Genomic DNA, 22,795 nt, shown 5'->3' with positions numbered 1-22,795 from the left:
CTCTGACACCAAGTCCCACCTCTCTCAATTCTGCCTGGCTATAGGCTGTAGGCATCTTTATTTACCAACCTGAAATAACTTGGGGGCAAGGTCACATAGTCATTTGGGTCTACATGCATTCGGACTCTAGTCTCTGAGGCAGCCAGGTCTTGGGTCCTGCACTTAGCATTACAATACATAGCAACAGACCAAGCCTTAATAACACAAGGTGGAGGGCTCTTAAGAATGAAGTGCCGAGTGCTGTTGCATTAGGTACTGGGCCTTGCTGAAGCATGGCAGCGTATACTTGTAGTCTTAGCACACAGAAGCTGAGGTCAGAGGACCACTTGAGCTCAAGAGTTCAAGACCAGCCCCAGAAATATATCAATACCGTTCTCAGAAAAACAAAACTGACAGTCAAGCTCACGTTGAAGGAAGACACCGCCTCTGGGCTGCAGTAGCTCAGCCTTGCCCTGCCCCCCCCCCCCCCCCCCACACACACACACACTGCTGCACAGCAGTGTATCTTTTTGACTAGTCACCCTTTATGCCCCTTGTGCTTTGGCTCCTCCCATTCAGCTCTAGTCCAGGTGTTTTCTCCAAGATGTCTGTCCCAGGAGGTGGCCCTGAGGCCATTTTCAACTTCTCTTTCTTGATTCTGTATATTGTCTTCTTAGCAATCTTGAAATCGCTATTTATCTTCTATTTGCTTTTCTCCACTCAACCTCCGGTGAACCAGGCCTGTTTTGTTCACAGCTGTGTTTCTGGCCTGTGGAGCCGCACCTAGCTCTCCGTAGGCCCTGATAAATATTTTATCAAGTGAGTAAATGAATGGAACAGAGAGGCACGGAGGAAAATACCAGTGATTAAAACAAAATGACCTCACCTTGTGTCTTTCTAAATCCTTAAGTGTTAACTTATATGCTGCCTCACTCTGGCATTGTTCTCTATGAATTATGGAAATGGATTCTTACAGGCCAGCTGTTTTCCAGTTCCCTCAAAGACATGATGCCAAGCTTGGATATAAAAAATGAGGCAGGAGCATGAATCTGAGAAGAAGAAACAACTTGATTTGTATTCTAAACAGCTCTTTCCTATGTTCTGACACTAGCTCCCTCTTCCCTAGGGTCTGGACCAACACCATCTAGGGTTCTGTCCCTAAAACATATTGACATTTTGGGGAGTCATTGGAGAGAGCCAGGAGTTCTGAACTGTCTCTCCAGGGCGGCAGGCCCACAGGGCTTACACAGTGTGTGTAGCTGATGCTCCCGCTCCTCCCTCTGGCTTCTGCTCAGCCGGTTCACCCTGTAGCAGCAGTTAATTGGAAGGTAGAATTCTTGTGGATGATTTTGGGGGACTGGGACAGTGGCTGTCATGGGTAAGTAGTTTCTAGCCCTAGAGACAGAAATGTAATGGGAGAAAGGCCTTTCTGTTAAGGGCAGGGACTAGGAGATCACTTTGTAAAAATGACATGCAGAAGCTAAAAGTCCAGGACTTATTTTCTCACTGGTACCAAGTCCTATTTGATGGAAAACAAGTGGTGCTGGCCTCCGTGGTCACGTGGACTTGTAAAATATTATTGTCCTTTTTGTGCTGCATCACGAGCATCCATCTTTCTGAAATCTCCCGCTGCTTTCTGACGCTGAGCTATTGGAGATATTGCTGAGGCCGATGACTAAGACTGATAATTTGGTTCCCTGGTGTTGGAGAGGAATTAGAGGAGCAAAGACCAAACCCTGGAGAGGTGGAGATGCTAGAAATTCTACCAGAACTGCACTCACATGAATACAGTTCCCCCAAAGCGGTCAATATGGAAAAGCTGTGTTTGTGAGGAGGCTGAAAAGCAAGGAAGCCCTCTTGGTATGCTGGGTACGCTGTTTCTTGCTATTAAGAACAGCATTATTATTCATTACTGGAGTTCACCAAACAATTTTATGTACACAGTTTGTTCAGGTCATCTGTGAGACCTTGAAAGATCCAGCCAACGTTTTCATTCCATTTCCTCCCTACTTCTTCCCTCCCTCCATTCAGATCTTTTGTAGGACCTGCTGTGAGCGAGGTTCTAAAGAATCAGTGACCTAGGATGCATGGGTCTCTGCAGGTGATCATGTCAGCCTGGATTTTTGTTTTGTTTTTGAGTTTTAAACTTTTTATTATTTTATTTGTGCAGACACTGATTCTGGTTTTTACTTTGTTGGGGAAGTCCTGTTGACCTGTAAATCAGGGAGAGGCAAGAGCCCAGCTCAGTGTCTCCAGATCCTGGAGTTGCTAGAATGTAAGAAATGCATCATGTTCAAAATGAATGTATAGGCTTCTCCCACTTAAAACCCAATATAGGAAGAACATTGAGATTTCATAATAAAAAATAGCAGGCGTTTCTGAGTCCTTACAGAATTATAGGATGATTCAGTGCTTTTCAAAAGGATCTATTTCAAGTTCTCCTAAAAGCAGTTTCTTTATTGCTTTTAGGTGTAAGTTATGGCCATTACTTCACAGCAGAGAAGCAGGGAATCGGGAAAGTATTGGAGAGGCAGGGGTACGACTGCGAGTGCCTTTAAATTGGCAAGAGATCGGAAGACACAGCATTTCTGAAACCTCTGTGTTATTTCAAAGTTTAAAAAGATTTTTATTTATGTGATACATGTGTGCATGTTTGTGTGTGTGTGTGTGTGCATGTGTATGTGTGTGTGTGTGTGTGTGTGTGTAGGTGTGTGTGTGTGTAGGTGTGTAGGTGTGTAGGTGTTGGTGGAGGCTAATAGAGGGTATCAGATACCCCTGAAGCTAAAATTACAGGTGGTTGTGAGCCACGGGTGTGGGTGCTGGGAACTAAACTTAGGATCTGTGACGAACAGGAACTCTTAACATCTGAGCCCCTTTTCTTCAGGTCCTCAGTGTATAATTTTCAGTTCAATTACGTTTCTAGGTATCTCTGAAGTGTATGAGGTAGGACAGCTCTATTTTGTAGTGTTAGTTTTCTAATGCTTACTCTGAGCAAAGTTACCAAAAATGCCTGCTCCCTCCTCCCCCAGGACAGGGCTCCTTCATATAGCCTTGGCTGTCCTGGAACTCACTCTGTAGACCAGCCTGGCCACAGAAATCCACCTGCCTCTGCCTCCAGAGTGGTAGGATTAAAAGTATATACTACCACTGCTAGGCAATGCTTTAGTTTATATGTCCTTAATATTTATTCATTGATTTTGAGACAAGGTCTCCCTAGGTAGCTATGGCTGGCTTAGAATTTACTGTGTAGATCAGAATGGCCTCAGACTTGTGGCACTACCACTGCCTTTGCCTGAGCTTTGAGATTATAGGATGTGAATCATCTCCAACTATTAACCTGCCTGTCTACCCACCTCCCTTCCTCTCCCCTCCTTCCCCTGTCCTCCTTCCTCCCTTATTTCCTCCCTTGTCATGCCGTGTCCATGAAGCCAAGATGCCCTCAAACTCATGCTCTTCTGGCCTTAGCTGAGCAACTTCTTGATGCTACACTAGCCTTTCAAAGTCCTTGTCTCACTTCTCTCCCAGTGGTTCCTGAGAACCAGGCACAGAACCATGTGAGAATATGAGACAGTGTGTGTCTCTCCCCAGCTGCTGCCTGACACTTCTGGGCTGTATAGAAACAGGTGGTAGAGCAGCTCTAGCCTGCACACCGGCTTGTGACCTCTGGTGTGAGGAAGAGACTAGGGGCCCCTGGCACCGACTTGGGTTTGATCTCAAGCAAATTCTTCCTGGTTTCTGACCCTTTCTTACCTCTGCATCCAAGGAGAAGGAAGAGATGAGCATTGCCTAAGAGTACACAGCACCCTTGCTTCCTCTGTACCCGCGGTGAGCCTGAGGAACCTTTACTGGCTGAGTCTACTGCCTGAGACGGAGCTTGCTGGGGTAGAGGCAGAGCATTAGTGACACCAGGGTGATGCCTCTCGCTGTCATTCTAGTTGGGGAGGAAAAGTGCGTGCTGTTTGTTGAACCCATAGCGGTCTATGGCAGAGTGGGTGGGCCATGGTGAGAGCGACCATGAATGTGAGATCAGCACGCTGAAACGCTTATCCTTGTTCCAGGAGGAGCCACTGGATGAAAGCTCAGTGAAGAAGATGATCCTCACATTTGAAAAGCGATCATACAAAAACCAGGAGCTGCGGATCAAGTTTCCAGACAATCCGGAGAAGTAAGGCTCTTCTTTGCTGGCCCGCCTCCTCCATGGCGGCCTGTGCTCCAATTGTTGGTTTGTTGTTTGATTTGTTGGCTTTCTGTGACCTGGTCCGTGTTGCCCACATGTTTGGGATGTCACTGGAAGGGCACACAGGACTTTGAGGGCTATGCTTTATTACGGTGGGAGTCCACAAAGATATGTGTTGGCTAAGAGAAATGCATGTCTGCAGAGTCTAGTGAAGTCTGTCCGGGCTTCCTGTTTCCCTCCACGGGGAGAGAGGGGGCAGCACTGGTCTTCCAGCAGCAGACTGCACCGGTGTGTTTGAGTCCTGGCAGGTTGAAAAGGACAGGTAAGGTCTGCACTTTGATAGCTGCCACCCCTGCAATTCCAGACTTCCAGAAAACAAGCTGATGGGTGCTTTGGTTGGCCGAGCAAGCTTAGTACTCAGGGACGGGCTCAGAAGCCGGCTCCTGGGTCAGCCTTCTGAGCAGGCCTCACTTTAACTCTTCCCTACCCCATTCTTTTAGTGCCCTGCTACTGCCCATGGCTGCCAGGTGTAGGCCTTGTTGCAGAGATTAGGGTCAGACCGATGTGTGGGGACCACTGCGTGACCTAAGTGATCACTTTTTTCCCAGCCTTTGGTGTCTCTTATGTGTAAGCTACAGGGTTGTTGGGAAAGTTAAGTGAGAACTAACTTGCATTTCTGCACCTGCACCCAGTAGATAGATGCTCCTGATAACGTGTTTTACTGTGAGGTGCCGTGGTGTGGGATATGGGATCTTTCAATCTTGAATCCCAATTAAAAAGGATTAAAGATTTGTATAGATTTTAGAGTTCTAAATCTATGTTTTCTTCCCTGCCTGTCTCCCTTCCCAGATAAATGGTTTAATGAATTTTAATAGGCCCAAAGCCCTGAGGCAATTAAGAGTTGGATGGTTGGATCTTTGCACTCAGGTTTGTAGGTTACTAGGGAGACTGACTATTAATGTGAGGTAGAAGGAAACGCGCAGACAGAGATGTAAGTAGAATGCTGCGGGGTGTAGGAAGAAGGAGTGAAGCTTTGTTTTGTTGAGGACCTTACAAGAGAAGTAGTATTTGGGCTGGGCCTCACGGTAGGCGTGCAGCTAGCACACAGGAAACAGCCAGGCTGATGAGATGGTTCAGAGGGTGAAGTGTGGGCACTTTTGGGAACTCCCAAACCCTTGGGAGGCAGGGACAGGAGGATCCCTTGAAGCTCCTGGGCCAGGTATCCTGATGTGCACAGCAGAGAATAAACCATCTCAAACAAGGTGGAGGGTGAGAACAGCATTTGAGGTTGTGTTTTGATGTATGTGCACCTTGGCGTGTATGTCTGCACAGATACACTTAGACACACCACTCATGCACACGCACGCACGCATCCCAGAAGATGAGAATGGGGAGGTAGAGAGAAAACACAAAGTTCCAGATGCTGGAGGGCAGAGAGTACTCACAGCAAGCCTGGGAGGCAGTGTGACTCAGTTCTCCATGTCTGAGGGTGGAGAGTGTCAGGGAACGTCCAGCCCTGTGTGTCCAGCCCTGTGTGCACAGCCCTGTGTGTCAATCCCTGTGTGTCAATCCCTGTGTGCCCAGCCCTGTGTGTCAATCCCTGTGTGTGCCCAGCCCTGTGTGTATCCAGCCCTGTGTGTCAATCCCTGTGTGTCAGTCCCTGTGTGTCAGTCCCTGTGTGTCAATTCCTGTGTGTTCCACCCTGTGTGTCAATCCCTGTGTGTCCAGCCCTGTGTGTGCCCAGCCCTGTGTGTCAATCCCTGTGTGTGCCCAGCCCTGTGTGTCAATCCCTGTGTGTGCCCAGCCCTGTGTGTCAATCCCTGTGTGTGCCCAGCCCTGTGTGTCAATCCCTGTGTGTGCCCAACCCTGTGTGTCAATCCCTGTGTGCCCAGCCCTGTGTGTCAATCCCTGTGTGCCCAGCCCTGTGTGTCAATCCCTGTGTGCCCAGCCCTGTGCGAGGGCTGGACCACAGCCCAGCTCTCTAGCACCTGCATTGTCTGTGTTGTGCTGACCTCCACCATACAGAAGTTCACACTGTGTGTGTGTGTGTGTGTGTGTGTGTGTGTGTGTGTGTGTGTGTGTGTGGTATGTGGTGTGTGGTGTGTGTATTCAGTTACACAAGTACCACACAGACTGATGCTATTGTACATGTTGTTTCAGTGCATAAGTGGGGTGTGAAATGGAAGTTTCTTCAATGCACTGATCCTACTACAACCCCAGGACCTACAGCTGACCTTGTGTCCAATTCTGTGTCCAATTCTTTAGCCCGTCTTCTATACCCTGTTTTACACTATACAAAGATTTAGCTTACACAAATGTGGGTTTATAAAACAGAAACTGTTCTTCTGTTAGCTCCTGTCTCTTTATCTTTTGTTTTTGGCTGGTGCATAGTATTTCATGGTTAGGAAATTCCATAATGTACTTAGTTATTTTTATATTGATGGACTTTATTTTATAAATTTTTAAAGTTAATTTTGTTTTATGTATATGAGTGTTTTTCCTGGGTGTTCCTGGTGCCCATGGAGGTCAGAAGAGGGTGTTTGTTTGATCCTGGAACTGATATTGCAGATGTTTGTGAGTCACCGTGTAGTGCTGGGAATTGAACCTTGGTCCTCTAGAAGAGCAGACTGTTCTTACCTGCTGAGTCCTCTCTAGCAGTTTAGATTGATTTAAACATTGGTTTTTATAAGCAGTTCTCGGTAGACCTCTCTGTTTATGCCTTTGTGTGTGCGTGTTCTTTTCGGATCGATACTTAAACACTGACTGCACACTGAAGGCCACGCAGGTGTGCTCCCTGCTCTGCCGCTGATCCCCCCACAGCCACGTGTGTTTCCATGTTCTCACCCAGACATGGCCATGCTTCAACACCTGTGTGTCTCTCTGTGTCGAGCTCTTGCTATTGGGGTAGATTGTGTCTTGTGTGTTCCTGTGGCATGGGTGTGGTGCCCACCGGGCTGCAGATGCTCAGCAAACTCGGCAGCTGTGCATCTTTGTCATCTGTATTATATGCCCCTGGCATGGAACCTAGGACCCCCTTGCTGTAGGTTGAGAACACTGAGTATGACATCCAAGTCCTGCCTGGAGTGACAGCATCACCTCGTGCACTTGGTGTGCATCACCCTGCGGTTGAGAATGGTGACATCACGGCAGCCATGGCTGCCATCCTCTCCTTAGGCACCACTGGCCTCTGGTTGATAAGCTGCTTTCCAGAAAGAGGCTTATGTTCTTTAGATGGTATTTCCATTGAGAAAAAAGTTTATGCGCTATTTCAGTTAAAAACTCGAACTTATAAAAGTTGAAATTACACATAAAGAACTTTTTTGTTGTGTCAAAAGCAGTTAGGAAACTGTCTTGTGCTTTAACCTTGAGTTCTGCTGGCACGACGTCTTCCATAATTCTCTAGATCAGCGAGGGGCAATTAAGATGAAAATTGCTCCCGTGTATTTGAATGAGGCTTTGCAGTTGAGATCAGACACGGTCAGATTTATTTTCCTCCATGTGAGTGTGGTTTTGATCGCATACTCCCCAGTGCTGTTCTTCGCTTGGCTGCGCTACAGATTTAACCGGCAGCCCTCCACCCAAAGCCTCCACTTGACGCTGTGATCCTTCTCCCAAACCCCGCACCGAGCCCGCTGCCTCTGTAGTAAGTCCTTAGCTCCTCTCTTCATTTTCGCAGGGACACAATCATTTAGAGTAGTGATCCACAGCCGTGTTTGGTCTCATGGCCCCTTTGCACTCAAGTGAGAGTACCCTAAGGTGGTTTTTTTCAGCAAACACAAGAACATGCAAGTGCCTATTCCACTAGCCATCCACGTCATGGTCTAAGAATTGGGGAGCTAGCTCACTGGGTGGGAGTACTTGCTGCATAATCATGAAGACCTGAGCTCAGATTCCTAGCATCCCATCGAAAGGCCTGTGCATGCCTCTGAAGCACCAGCACTTGGGGAGGTGGACACAGGAGGGTCACTGGGGGATGAGGGCACCAGCCTAGCTCTGCAGTTCTTCAGAGGAGTTACCCTGAAATCAGCAGATCAGGATGCCTGAGATCCTCCTCTGGCCCCTGTGTATGCACGCAAGTGTGCACAGTAGCATACTCATGTATGTGATAGATACCACACACACTCAACATGCTTCTGAGCAATACACACGCAGTTGTGAAACAATGGATGAAATACTTCCTTGTGTAAACCTCGAGAAAACTCCATGTTGTGTACTCTGGTGAAAATGGCATGAAAAGGGCTGATGGTACCTAGAGTTATGAAGTCTTTGATCTCTCAGCTTCTCCTTCCCTAGGGATCTCCGGCTGCCTCAGCCACATCCAGGGACCACACCTTGAGAACAGGTGGAAGTTTGTCATGGTCCCTGTGCAGTGATGACTGCTAGTGTGACTGCATCTCAGACTTGTCATGTTTTATATTCCTGTGTTTTTGAACACCGAGGTCATTTGTTAATATCCACTCTTAGCGTTGAGGGAGAACATCCTGCTTGTCTGAAGCAAATGAGCTTGGGCAGACAAGGAGAACGTTTTCTGTCCTGTCAGATGGAGTCCACGACCCCATCTCTGCCTGGTTACTGTTTTAATATGTTGCTCTATTGCTTTCCCATCGCCTCTCACCTGACCTTTACCCTGTGTGAGTCATGTGCTTCTGAAGCTGTGCTGGTTCCCTGAAGACAGACAGCCTTCTGCAAACAGTAGTGTGTGCTGTGAGTTAAGTGTGCTGTATGTGGTCAGTGGGAGCAGAAGAGATCCGTCTTTTTGAGAACATAACAGACTCGAGGCAGCTGTTACGTGCCAACACTGTGATTAGGGAGGTTATATGTATTCTTTCTTTAAATCCTCACTGTCTTTCGACCAAAAAGATAAGGAAATCAAGATTTAGCGATAAGAAGTTAATGCTCTGTCTTCGACCACGCTGCCTCTTGGGCAGCACTGGGCATCTTTACACTTCCTAGCGTGTAATGGAGTGCGTTCATGGTAGGCTGGGAGCTCCGAGACCCAGGGCTGATCTTTTTGTCTGTCACCTTCTCTGTTCTGAGGCCAGTGACGGGCACCTGTATAGGTTGGTGAATGCTTGTTGGAACACTGCTCATGGTCACACCAGGCCAGTGTCTCCCGAGGCCAAGCATTTCTCGCTGTGTAGGACTTTCGTGGTGTGGTTAGAGTTTGCGTCTCTGCTGGTTTGTTTTGATTGAATAATGCTCTGACTTTCTAAATCTTAAAAGTCTAGGGCTAATAACATATACCTCAGAGAATTACAAAGTTGGACTGAGGAACAGTCTGTTACTGCTGCTGTCTAAGCTGTGGCATCTGTTCTGTTTGCTTGTTTATTCACTAGTGAGAGGAAGGGTGGGAACTAGGATGCCACACTTAGTAGGCTTGTTGTTCACTAAGGATGGGAACTAGGATGCTGCACCTCGTAGGCCTGTTGTTCACTACTGGCTTATGCCTCAGCTTTTGTTTTTTCAGACAAGGCCTCGAGGTGTGGCTGAGGCAGCTTGAACTCACTATGTAAGCCAAAGTATTCTTGAAGTTGTGATCTTCCTTGGTGCTGAGATTACAGGCATGTACCACCGTATGTAGTAAGATATTTTATTTTATGTAATTTTGAGGCAGAGTTTTAACTATGCAGCCCTAGCTGGCCTGAAACTGGTCTTAAACTCACCAAGATCATATGCCTCAACTTCTGCCTCCCAAGTGTTGAGATAAAAGGCTTGTATCACCATCATCTGGCTGGTGTTTGAGTTTTTATATCATTCTCCGTGACAGAGATCTAATTAGGCACAACAAACAAACAAACACCCCACCAAACCTATTCCATCTCTTGGCAATTCTGATTCTTAAGATTCCTAAGAATGAAAAAGAATTGTATTCTGTTCTCTCCTTGACGTCTTGGTTATTTCCCAGAATCAGTTTCTTTGTCCCCTGAAGTACAGCTCTGTAACAGATGTCACGAAGCTTCAGGGTCATCTAGTCAGCGTGAGGGCTCTATTCCATCTTCTTTTAAACAGGCTCAAGTCACAGGAAAGTTTGTGGTAGCGCCTCACTTTGTTCTTCTCCCTGATGGACACCGTGGTAGTTCCTGTGGTTACCAGTGAGTGTTGGAGACCACAGACGGTATGAGATAGTGTGCCCTGTGCCCTGCAGGGGCCTCTCATGGGTCTCATTGCACTCCCTGGCTCACCTCACACATTGACGCTTGACATCAGTGCCACTGTCTTTCCTTTTGTGGTGCTGGGTATGGAATCTCGGGGCCCGCTGTGGGCCAGGCAAGGGCTGTGCCACTGGACTTACGCTCGCAGCCCTGCACAAACCTCCCGATCTATAGCTTTGAGTGGGATCACACTTCAGAGGTCGGAAAACATAATCTATTTGCAAGCACAGAAGAAGGGTCCTTTAAACAGTGATATTGGGAACTCTTGATAAGGAATCAGAGAACTTACTTGGATTATAAGCAGGTGATGGTGGGCAGGAAAGTGTACGTGAGAAAAGAGCAACACGGTGACAATGGACAGTGTGGGATGTGAAGGCTCCAGAGTCTGTAACCGGTCAGAGAGGCGGAGGGAAAAATCTTGAGGCGGGAAGTGCCAATCCAGTTTAGTGTGTGGAAGATGTGAGGGAAAGAGGAGAGCAGAGAGTTCCAGCACAATCCAGAGAGTCCTAGAAAGTAAGGTCAGCATGCTTCAGTACATTTCATAAGGCATCAAGCATCACATCTTGGGGGCTGGAGAGATGGCTCAGTGGTTAGAGCACTGACTGCTCTCCCAGAGGTCCCGAGTTCAATTCCCAGCAACCACATGGTGGCTCACAACCATCTGTAATGGGATCTGATGCCTCGTCTGGTGTGTCTGAAGACAGCTACAGTGTACTCACATATAATAAATAAATCTTAAAGAGAACAAAACAAAGAACCATTTGATCTTCCCAGACGCACTGGGAAGTGGAGTAGAGCTGCTGAAGGCAGAGGTGTGACGTCTGGGTCTGTGAGAGCTCAGGTCAGCAAACAGAAGGAAACACAGACGTGTCCACACACAGACGTGTCCACAGAAAGCATAAAGCATAGCAGAGAAACTAAGAGGTAATGTCTTCCTTGTGTTTTCCTTCCTTCCTTCCTTTGCAGTGTGACAGATTAATTTCTTACTATAGACAGCACTTTATAAATCAGGAAACAAGGCAAAACCCTGGTTTAAAAAATGGGTAAAGGATAACTGGAGTTAGTAAACAAAAAAAATGTTAACTTTTTTTTTTTTTTAAATTAGAAATGCAGAATTTTCAAAGAGCCTACTTTGATGTCTTGAACCAGAGACAGTTTTGACTAGCTACTACTGCTTGAGGAGAGGGGAAGGAGAAACATCAAACACAGTTGTTGCCTTCTGACAGAGTTTACTCCTTCCTCTGAGTTTACCCAGTGATTGTACATGCACAGCCACGTGCCATTTGTTATGGGGGAGTGGGAACTGTCTGAGAAGGGGGTTCTTTAAATAAATCACCGTACACCAACATGAGCGAGTGTACTATGCAGCTGTTTAAAATTGATGATTTACACCGGGAATTTCAGCTAAACAGTCTCCCACGCACTCTGTGATTGATTGGCAGTCCCTTCTTGGAGCATTGTCTGGAGAAGGATTTGGGAGTCAGGGCCGGGCTGAGCATCAGGGAAGACTGGTGCGTTCAGTGAGGGGTTTCTTGGGAGAAGGCGGACGGCCGTCCAACCATAGTTTGTCAGGAACTGGCTCTTGCTGTTGTAAGAATGTTTAGCTGGTATTAACAGCACCGTAAATTGAGCATAGACCAGAGATTTGCTTTGTGGGTGAAAGGCTAGGAATTGAGAAAAATGACCCTAGCACGCTGGAATATCATCAGTGGCTATTTCCAGTTCAGAGGATTATAGACGACCTCTGTATCCTTTTAAATGATTTGCCTTTCTTTCCCCAGTTTTTATGAAAAAGCAATATTTTATAATTATAAAGCATACTTGTAAGTGCTTAAGAATAATGACAGGAAGACGGTGACAAGGGATATTAACTGTGGATGTTTTAACAAAACCCAGTCTTGATGGCTTGCTCTTTATAGATTCTGGATTCCAGTGTCTGCCTGTCCTTTGTCATCTAGAGCATGGAGAATTCTCGTGGCTTCCATGGGCCCTGCTCATGTCTCTTTTTTGAGGCCTCCACTTAATACAGGCCTCTGCACACGTAGGAGACAAAAGCCAGTGTTCCTGCCTGTCCAAAGCTTACATTTCAGAAGAGAAGCCAGACACAGAGTAACAGTAGTGGCCCAGCTTACCGGCAGTGAGTGCAGGCTCTTCCTGCTCCTTAGGAGTCTGACTTCTGAGTGCTGTATGCTTTGACTCTTATCTGAGAGCACCCAGTGGGGTGGGTACCATCACTGTCCCACTTACAGATGAACACACAGACACACCAAGAAAGTAAGTGAGCCAGGTTCAAGCCCAGGCAACTGTGCTCTGGAGCCCCTGTACCACCGTGCCCTCCGAGTCACTCTGGGTCTGGCATTGTTCAGTTGTTGTACTTGCAATTGCACGTTTGCTTCTGGGACCAAACATTCCTGTCTTGTTCCTCAGGGCATTCCTCAGTCATCAGGCACTGAGGAGGGCGTGCAGAGAGAGGGAATGCTAAACCGTCCTGTACCCTGTGTCTGGACAGGTTTGTGAGGATGGACAAGTGAGTGACAGGGACAGTGATTGCTCAGTGTCAGAGTCTAGATCAGCCTGACCTGACCTGACCTGCCCTTACCTCACCAGAGCTTGTGTGAAGGGAGAGGGTTGTTGGGAGGCTGCAGTGTCTTTCTTTGGGCAGCTGAGGAGAACAACTGGTTCTTGATCTGAAGGGAATAAGAGAAACCTTTGGATTAGCCAGTCCAGGGTCCCAGAGTAAATCGTACCCAAGGGTAATGGTAGCTAATCCGTAGGACAGGAGGGTAGAACATTTATTGCTGCAGAATGCTTCGAGGGCCTTAGAAGGCAGATGTGGCTGTAGGAGTAAGGGGACCCCTGTAATGAGGTCTGAATCCAAGATTGATTTTTGTAATGAGGAAATCGATTTCCCAAGGAAACCGCGTGGCGTATGATGTCTGGATGCGTGGGCTTCTTGGTTGGTCTGCTGTCCACATTGTGACAGATGGTGTCAGTCTAGATTGTGCTGCTGTTTGCTCTCACATGTCATGAGTGCCCCTTGCTGGTCAGTGACCCTGTCCTGTTCTCCTCTCCTAGGTTCATGGAATCTGAGCTGGACCTCAATGACATCATTCAGGAGATGCACGTGGTGGCCACCATGCCTGACCTGTACCACCTTCTTGTGGAGCTGAGTGCCGTGCAGTCCCTCCTCGGCTTGCTGGGACACGATAACACAGATATCCTTGATCTGTGCAGTGGAAGGCTGACACGGGAGAGCGCTTTCCTCTCTCCGCCTGCCTGTCTCAGCTGACGGCTGCTGTCACGCCGCAGCTCTGTTGCCATTCCAACTCTCCCCCTTCCTGAACTGCACAGCGCTCTGTACTCTGAAAACCTGAGCTTTATCTGTGAACGAGCCTCGAGTAGATCTTTAATTGTCCCCATCTCTGTCAGTGTTAGGACACACGGCTCATCCACCAACAGCAGTGGTTTTCCAGATGAGACTGTGGAGGGTCCTTACTGAGGTAAGGCCAGGCAGATTTGAGTGTGTTGATGGAGACATCATTCTGCTAACAGATGGCTCTGTGGATTGAGGCTGGAGGAGGCAGTGAACCATGGCAGAGTACCTGTCGAGATGTCCAGAGGATAGGGAAGCTTGTCTGTCTTGTCCACTACTGTTTTCTAGTTCCTGGGTATTTCCTACTTGATGAATGAGCTTTAGACTGAAACAGACAAGGTGGGCTTGGTTCCTAGCCACATTTTCACTAAAATCTGGTTTTTTCACCTGTAAAGCTAGAGTTAAAAACCTTGTCCCTTAGTGTTATTGAGGAAGTCAGAGACATTAGCTTGTCACACATAGCTCCTGGTACATAGTAGGTACTTAGTAATGTTCTGTGTAACAAAATCTGTGTCATGACTTCTAAAACCGCTCCATACTTTGTCTCTGCTGTCATGTGTGCGGTCACCGCAATGTAGGTGTTCGCATGCTGTGCATAGGGTTATGTTCATTAAACAGAGTCGAGATGTTTGGATTCAGATCTTCAAAGGTAAGAGACGAATGTTCTGGGTCTGTTTGAGTGATGGCCACAGGAAATCTGCTCCTTCCTCTGTTTCATCTTTCTGGTGATCTCTCTCCTGAAAGCATGTCTGACGAGGCTCTTTCCTGCCTGATAATTCTCACAGAAATAAATCAGTGAATCGTTTTAATGTGGCTTTTTGAAGGGCAATCTTAAGACGTTTCTGAAGCTCCGAGTACAGTTACTGCTGATGGCTCGGCTCATCCTCGGGTTGACGGGGTTTGCTGTGGGGCTCTGGGTCCCCTGGCTTCAGAGCCAGCTGTCCTGTGTTCATTTACGGAGCTCTGTGCTGGGCCTCAGCAGGAGCCTGTTCAGGTTTCAGGGAGCATTAGCCCATAAGCATGCTAGGGATTGTCTCAGGCCACTTAGGCTGCTACTGTAACGAACCATGGACAAGTGGCTCATACATGACTTAAGGATTGTTTCCTGTAGTTCTGGTGTTAGACTGTCCAGAAAGATGGGCAATTCTGGTGTCAGGTAATTTGGGTTCTGGTTCCAGGTAGCTTTTTTTTTTTTTTTTTTTTTTTTTTTTTTTTTTTTGCTGTGTCCTCTTATGGTGAGAGGGTGAGGCACTTACCAAGTTTCTTTATAAGGATACTGATCTTACCTGTGAGGCCTCTTCACTTTCCACAGTCCCTGCCTCCAAGTATCATCACCCGGGAAGTTAGATTTCAACATAGGAGTTGGGGGTGGAGATATAAACATTTGTTCTGTCTGTTACAGGTGCCTGATACAAGACTGGCCTACTCAAGGGCAGATTCAGTGATGGAGCGTTCCAGCTCTGATTCACACATTGAATAGGTTTTAGAGTCCCACCAGGCTTAGCCTACACCTTATTGATTCATCTGTCATTTGTGTGCGCATGCAGGTGCAGGGACAGGACACAGTGCACGTGTGGAGGTCAGAAGACAACCTTGGGCACCCTCTGCTTTCAGTCTGAGAAAGGGCATCTCACTGGTCTGAAACCACAGGCTAGGTGCCTGCAGACGTGTAGGGATCTGCTCTCTCAGGTGCACCCCACAGCTAACCGGTGCTCAAGGCTGGCACGTCAGGTCCCCGGTCTCTGCATTTCCTGAGCCATACCTTTGTCATGCCCTTGACAGAGTTGCCTAGTCACCTGTCACTCTGCATATGAAGACAGAAATTACCCATTTTGTTTCTGGAAACATGGCTCTCTTCTTTTCCTGCTAATTCAAAACAGCATGGACTGGCTGCAAGCCGCCGGCATTTCTGACTCACCAGCCATTTCTGCTGGGGAAGGGACTGACGTGGGCCGAACTGCTTAGCATCTGAGTTCTTGGGACCATCCTGGTCTTTGAGAGAGAAAACTGTATCTCCCTATGGTGTCTCCAACAGACTGCCATTGTTCTCCTATTTCCCCAGGGCCAGGCCATTTTTCCTTTCTTTCTGCGAGCCCTCACCCAAACACCTAATGATATTTTTTAAAATCTGATATTTAATTATGCCCTACATCATATTTAAAGTGCATTTGAAATATTTTTAATTACCTTAATTTTAATTAGATGCAGCAATTAGGGTAAATGTCATCCTCTTCAAAGTTTGACTTTTCATGAAAGTGATTTCAGGAAAGGGGAGGCCCTCCTGACTTGCAGCTAAACATACTGCCTTCGTCAGGGTGATCTCCCCCAAAGCCTCACGCACTTATCTGGGATCTGTAATGGAAATTCTTCAGGAAACAGTTGTTAACGATTTACTGTTGTACAGCTGTAGCTGCCCGTAACACCTTACCATGAATAAACAATGTCATGGCTGTCATGACTTCAAGTTTTAATCTTTTTTTAACTCTTCGTTTATCACCCAGGACCATACATGACTGCTTGTGTTCCCACCAAGCACAGGCCATCTTTGCTTTGTCCTTCTCAGAGGAAACATAAAAGATGGGGATTTTAATTAGATCTGAGTCTGGTTTGTTGTAACCTTAAGAGGCAGCGGATGGGAGGCAGCAGCTTGTGCCTCGTCCTTCAGTCCTTTCAACCGTGAGAAGCCGCTGAACAGTTGATCCTTGCTCTCCGCACCACTGCCGCTGCTGAGGGCTCATCAGCTGTCTCGCCGTCCCCAGAGGCTGGGTTATGGGCTCGATTCGGAGTAGAACTCTGGTCTGTGAGGAGAGGGGGAGGGGACCCACCTTACATTGCATTGAATGTGTTTAGAGGAAACTTGAGGTGGAACATCTGCTGCCCTCTCAAAATACTGCATTTTTTAGATACAACCCCATAACATAAATTATTTGAGCATTTTTAGAGTGTCAACAGTACCCCCACCCCTCCATTATTGGGTGTGAACTGTTTGGAGTGTTTGTATAGAAAAATAAAAGTCCACAAGAAAACATACAGGATCAACTAACTGGGTCCATAGTGGTCCGCAGAGACTGAGCACCAAGCAGAGAGCGCACGTGGGATGGGGTGGGTGTGTGTCCCACTGTGCTGTCCAGCTCTCCCCGCCAGCCCCCTACCCTCCTGCAGCTTGACCTGCCAAGGGTTGATGTCCATGGGAGGCCTGCCCCTCTCTGAGCCTTTTCTGAAGAGAAAGAATGGAGGGAGATGAGGCGAGAGGGGGGGACAGGAAGATGCTACAGTTGGGATGTAAAGTAAATAAATCAATTAAAAGAATTAAAATTAAAGAGTAAAAGCAAAGATGTGAAAGAAAGCTTTCTCAGGTATTATCAGCCAGGGGTTTGGTGCTTTCTCAACTTGCCTGAAGAAATGAGGAGGAACACATCAAGGAGAGAGTACGGTAGTGAAATCGCCACAATGGTAGCTGGCCGTTCCCTTCTTCGACAAACCTCTGAAACAGTCCTCATAGCACCAAGATTGTCAGCATCCTGTTACTGTGTCGTTTGCCATGTTTGATTGCGTGCCCAGTCATCGTGACCTTGCTGAAGTCTTTGGTAGATCTGACTCCTCGGCTTCTTCTATTGTATGTGAAGCAGGTTGTACTCTTCTAGGAACAAGAGACAGCCCCAGTGGCTGGGAGCAAAGCACCCAGCTTGCTGCCTGGTGCATGTTGGGAGGCACCCTTGTAGCCATATGCTCAGGAAGTGCCCTCGGAGCTCTAAGGAGGGGAGCATCGTCCCTGGCTTGGGGCTAGTCAGGAACTGGGGGTTAGAGATGGGAAGCTTCCGTTGGACAGAAATGAGGGCGGTGCAGGTTTGTTTCAGTGCTTTATGCTGGGTGGTTGGAGATGCTGGTCTTTCTGTGCTGGCAGTCTGTAGTCATTGAAGATGTATCCTGATACCTCATACTAGATTTCTTTATCCAGAAAGGGGAAGGAAGGTAACTGTGTCTCCTGCTCTGCAGCCAAGTGCCCTGTCCTCTACTAAGGGATCAGGCCTTATTAAAGTCTAAACAGAATTCCTTCTGCCTCTTCCCCTGAGCTTGTGATGCAGAAAGAGATCTCACTGATGTGTACTCTGAATGTGCAGGAAGGGAAATTTGTTTGCATTTCCCTGCTGGCAATGGGACAGCTCCTTTTTGTGTGGACCAGCTTTAGGGAGTGATGGTTACTGTTGTTTTCTAAGATAGTATTTGCACAGACTTTAGCAAGCCGGAGAACTTGTAGAGTTGTCCTTGCTGTTCTCTGAAGAATTGCGGTGGGAATTTGGGAAAGGAGCAGACTTGTTTTTCTTAGACCAACGGGGATCAATTGAACTTGAGCAGTTTGGTCTGGGAGTGCTAAAGTGGAACCAACTGACTGAGACATCATATTATCCCAGAGGGTGTGCACTGTAGTCTAGGGTGCCTTTGTTATAGACCCAACATTAATGAGCAAGAACAGGGCTGGGAAGGCTTACGCTGCCAAGGGGCCTTCTTTCTAATTGGACTGGGAGGGAGCCGGTTCCCGCTCCGCTGCGCTCCTGGAAGCCCTGTCTAACAAGACGTGCATATCTCGAGCTGTTGGCTTTTTAGGAGCTAGTCTCAACTTGATATTTCTAGACTCAAAGTCACAACAGAAAGAATGTCTCATTTTCCTCACGTGTTAAATGACTTCCTAGATAATGTCCACTGATCCGCCACCCTTGTTTCTGGAGTCAGGTGACGTGATGTGAAGAACATGCTTCGATTAGTATTACAAATGCAGAGCTAAAGTGGCAGGCAGAAAGTGGAGCCTTAATATAAATCTACATCTCACTGTGACTCTTGATCTTGCTTGTAGCTGTGAGGAAGCTCAGGGCTTCAAAGGTTACAGCAGTTGTGGTGGGCTGTGGACACGTCCTCTGTGGCGTGTTGGTACCTGTGGGTATGAGCAGACACTCAGTGTTGACGGTATGTGCTTCTCTGTCGATTTATAAATATATAAGTATATATATATAAGAATATGAGATATAAATATAAGAATCTAGATCCTGTCTGGGGGACTTTGTGCTGCTGTTTTCAAAGGAGAGAACCATATTATCTGGGTTTTGAATTTCATCTGCATTAATTCAGCTGTATCTAATCACTACTTGACCCACAAGGAAAATAAACATTTTCGTTAAAGAAGACCACATTCGCTGCATTAAATCATTTATATCCTTCGAATCTGTACTGGTTTGTCTTCTTTAAATGACTTTTAAGAAGCCATCTCTTCAGTGCTCCCCATTCTTCCTCCTCTTTTTTTTTTTAAATAACTCTGTTCTTTATGGACACATCTCTGAATAGTAATAAGATTAACGATTTCTGAACCAATACTAAGGAGGATTAGGCCCCAAACCACGTATCTACAGCCAAATCACATAACAGAAGGAGGCACCACTTTTGTTCACATGTCTCTGTGTGAGGGGCTGTTCATACCCCACTGTCTTTTCCACTCCTCTGTTATGCAAACATATTGCCCTGGGATACAGGGGAGATGCAGGGGAGCAAATGGGGTGGCCCTTTTACTCAACGTAACAAAACAGGCTCTTAATAAACCAAACCAAACTGTTTTAGTCATCGTCAGAGAGACAGCACTCTGTCTTCCTGTTATATTTAGTTGGGAGAGCCTTGACCGTGTGCGGTTGAGATTGTAACTGCAGTGGAGGAGCCTGTCACTCGTGCCCAGTGTCTGCCTGTGGTAGATCAAGCACTGTGCCCAGTGTCTGTCTATGGTAGACTCCTTGTCTGTCCATCTTTACTCCTGGTCCTTGTTCCAATTTCTGGCCTTCAAATGGCCATATTACTTTCCCTAGGAGTTGATGGTCATAATTATGGTCTCTTTATTGGCTTCTGAAATGCAAGAGCGTACAAGTGGAATATGGGCATCACTCATGGTCTGATGCCAGCCAGGAGTTATAGCTCATGGCTGCTGCCCAGCATCTAGCAGATATCGTTCTGCCTGTTAATAGCGTGGAGATCAAATCCCAACGTCTAAGTCTTTGCTGAACATAAAACATAAGCTTTCTGCTGAACATATTTTTTTACACCTTTAAAGTCAACAAGTTGAAAATCAAACCATTGTGAGTTGGTGACCCTCTGTATCTACTTTGTCTTGAGTCTAGTTTATGAATAATTGTACATACTAATTAATAAGTAATCATTCTTACTGCAGTTCAAGGGATGGAATGATACTGTGCCTGATTCAGATCCTTATCCTATAGACAGATGACTGGTAGATGAATGCTAGGGTCAGTGGGTGGATGCAGAGAGCATCTGGTGGGTACATAGAGCAGTCACTGGGCAGATGTAGGCTTGGTGGGTGGATAGGAAGATCAGTGGACAAATGGAGGGGCAGGTAGGAATGGGAAGGTGGGACGCAGGAGTGGGTTGGTGTATGGATCAAGGTATGGGTGGACGGAAAGATCAATAGGTAGATGGAGGAGTGGGTAAATGATAGATGGGGTTGGGTGGGTTATTAGAGGATGGGAGGGGGAAGAGGAAGGGTTGTGAATGGTTAGAGGGATGGGTGAATGGCTGTGTGGGCAGATGTTAGGTGGAATGTTGCTTTGCATATTAAGTAAGCATGGTGATGGGTTACACACCTAAGAACTTTCAAGAGAGTTTAAAGGTGGGAGTTATTAACATTTATCCTTTATCCTAAGACTTTTAATAATTTATGGTAGAAAGAAACACTGGGTCTTTCTTTCCTGTGATGACAGTAATTCCATTAAACCAGAATTTACCTGAGTCTAGCTGTGTTTGAACCATGCATCAGTGTGAAGGGCGTGGCGTGGTGTCGAGACAGGGACCAGGGATTCTGACTCAGAATGCTCCTTCGGCTGCTGTGATGTGGGTGTAGTCACTCTGAGCCTTGGCTTTCTGGTCTGTAAGACAAGGATTGTACTTTACTGTGCAGTGCTGCTGTGAGAACTCAGTACCCGACCCCTGGTCCAGTGATAGTGTTTGAAATGGTGGCTTTATGATGGTGACTGTTGGCTTTCATGGAGGATAGCCCTGCTTGCAAAGCACTGGGGTTTCTAGACATTAAGTTGTTAGCTTTTTAAAATTTTAATTGAAATGACTTGTGATTTGGATTTACTGTGTGTCAAGTATGACCCATGGTCTTTTGTGTCAACAGCTTTCTGGCTCCCTCATTTATAAAATGTGAACGATTTTTGTCCAAAGACCTTGAAGCCCATTATCCTGTCTGTAGCACTTTTGTGGTTTGGGTAAATATCACCTTTAAGAGTAAAAGAGACATTAAAGTATAATTACTTATTCATGATGGCCATGCAGTCAGTAAACCTTTATTTTTTTTCCTTTCAGCAAAAGATGTTCATAAAATCTGTAGACCATCAGCAGTCGGCATTTCTGCCATTCTTGTCAGTATATCCCGCCTCTTCTGGTTTTCTTTCTGCTGCTACTGAGACTGCCTGGGCTTGACCTTGTCTCCAATTCCCCACGCTCTGTGTGTGGAAGCTTTGGAGTGACCTGTCTCCTTCAGGCTTGGCTCTTATTTTTTTTTTAAACTTTATTTTAAAAAACAAAGATAAAAGAAAAAAATTTTAAACATTTTTGCATAAATGTATACAAATACATTTTTGTCAGTGCTTGGCTTTTTTTTTTTTTTTGTTTTTTTTTTTAAGGTTTGGTACTCTGTATTAAGGTCTTACTAGTTACAATGAGCAAAAAGTACATGTAAAACAGGATGTAACCCGGAATTAGTCAACGTTTTCTTGGTGTGTAAGGATTGAGCATAATGGTTTTTTTTTGTTTTTGTTTTTGTTTTTGTTTGTTTTCTTTTTTTCTTGAACTTCACACAGTCTGTGAGTTGTTTCTGGGGCAGTCCGAGCCTCTGGGGTTAGCATCCCACAGGCTTGGCTCTTACCTTCCCCAATTTTGCACCCTGACCCCAGCTCTCACACCCATTGTGCGACACAAGCCCTAGTGTGCCTCTTCACTTTGTTTTCTTTCTCTTAAAAAAATAAGTGCCATGTGGTAGTGCACATCTTTAATCCTAGCACTTGGAAGGTAGAGGCAGGTGAGTTCAAGGCCAGCCCAGTCTACAGAATGAGTGTGTGTGTGTGTGTGTGTGTGTGTGTGTGTTTGTGTGTTCGTGCATTCGTGTGTTCGTGCACCTATATTCATGGAGCCCACAGAAGGATGTTGGGTGTCCTGCTCTATTCCTCTCCCCTTGTTCCTAAATACATGGCTTTTACTGAAACTTGAGCTAAGCTGATGGCTAGCCAGCCCCATGATCCTCCACCTCCTTTCTACCACAACACCTGAACTCAGATCCTTACGATTGCACAGCGGATTCTCTCTCCAGCCCACAGGCAGTCCTCTTCACCAAAAGACCCTCCCCTAGTCCTCTGCGCTCTCCCCTCCGTGTCCATGACTCTAGCTTTGCTCCCCATCTTCCATTGCCTGGTTTCTGACCAGTGTCCTTCCAGGAAATCAGTCCAGTCCTCCCTCAGGTTATGAACAGCTCCTGCTCGTGTCCTTGTTGGATATGTTTTATTCATTGCCTGAATGGGAGACTTAAGATGTCTGTGATTATCCTGAGGACCAGAACCATGAATGGCTTTGTCTTTACCACTTTGTGGTGCTTTATTAATCATGGAGTAAATGCAGGTTATATGAGGGGAAGAGGGACAGAGACAAAGCAAGTTTGTCTTTCTAGGGAAAGAAGCTTAGTTTTGCCTCCTGAGTTTCAAATCACTCCTTCCCCTCCTTCATGTTTCCTTTTGCTTAAACTTTACTTTCTCCTCTTTTTTCCCATGTTTTGATTCCATTGTACACGTTAAAAAAATTAATTAGGTCTTGGTGGGAGGGGCACATGTGTGCAGGTGCCTGTGGAAGCCAGAGGAATGTGTTAGATTCCCCAAAGCAGCTGGAGTTACAGAAGTTATGAGCTACTTGATGTAGGTGCGGAACTAAACTTGGTTCCTGTGCAAGAGCAATATGCACTCCTGACACTAACACTCCTTACACTCACACACCTAATACATTCCTGACACATTCCTGACACACTCCTGACACACTCCTAACACTTACACCCCGGACACACTCCTAAGCACT

General features: G+C 46.5%; 1 protein-coding gene across 1 annotated transcript in view; it reads left to right on the top strand.

Annotated features, from left to right (window-relative positions):
• Nucleotides 1–22,795, top strand: part of CTNNBL1 (catenin beta like 1) — a 148,584-nt gene that overhangs the window by 37,187 nt on the left and 88,602 nt on the right. The window contains exons 3-4 of the mRNA XM_080924946.1: nucleotides 4,038–4,144; nucleotides 13,384–13,525. Coding sequence (XP_080781072.1) covers nucleotides 4,038–4,144; nucleotides 13,384–13,525 — 249 coding nt within the window. The remainder of the gene's footprint in view (nucleotides 1–4,037; nucleotides 4,145–13,383; nucleotides 13,526–22,795) is intronic.

This window comes from Micromys minutus (assembly GCF_963924665.1).
Source record: "Micromys minutus genome assembly, chromosome: 11".
Taxonomy (NCBI): Eukaryota; Metazoa; Chordata; class Mammalia; order Rodentia; family Muridae; genus Micromys; species Micromys minutus.
This window is presented reverse-complemented; position numbering and strand designations above follow the sequence as displayed.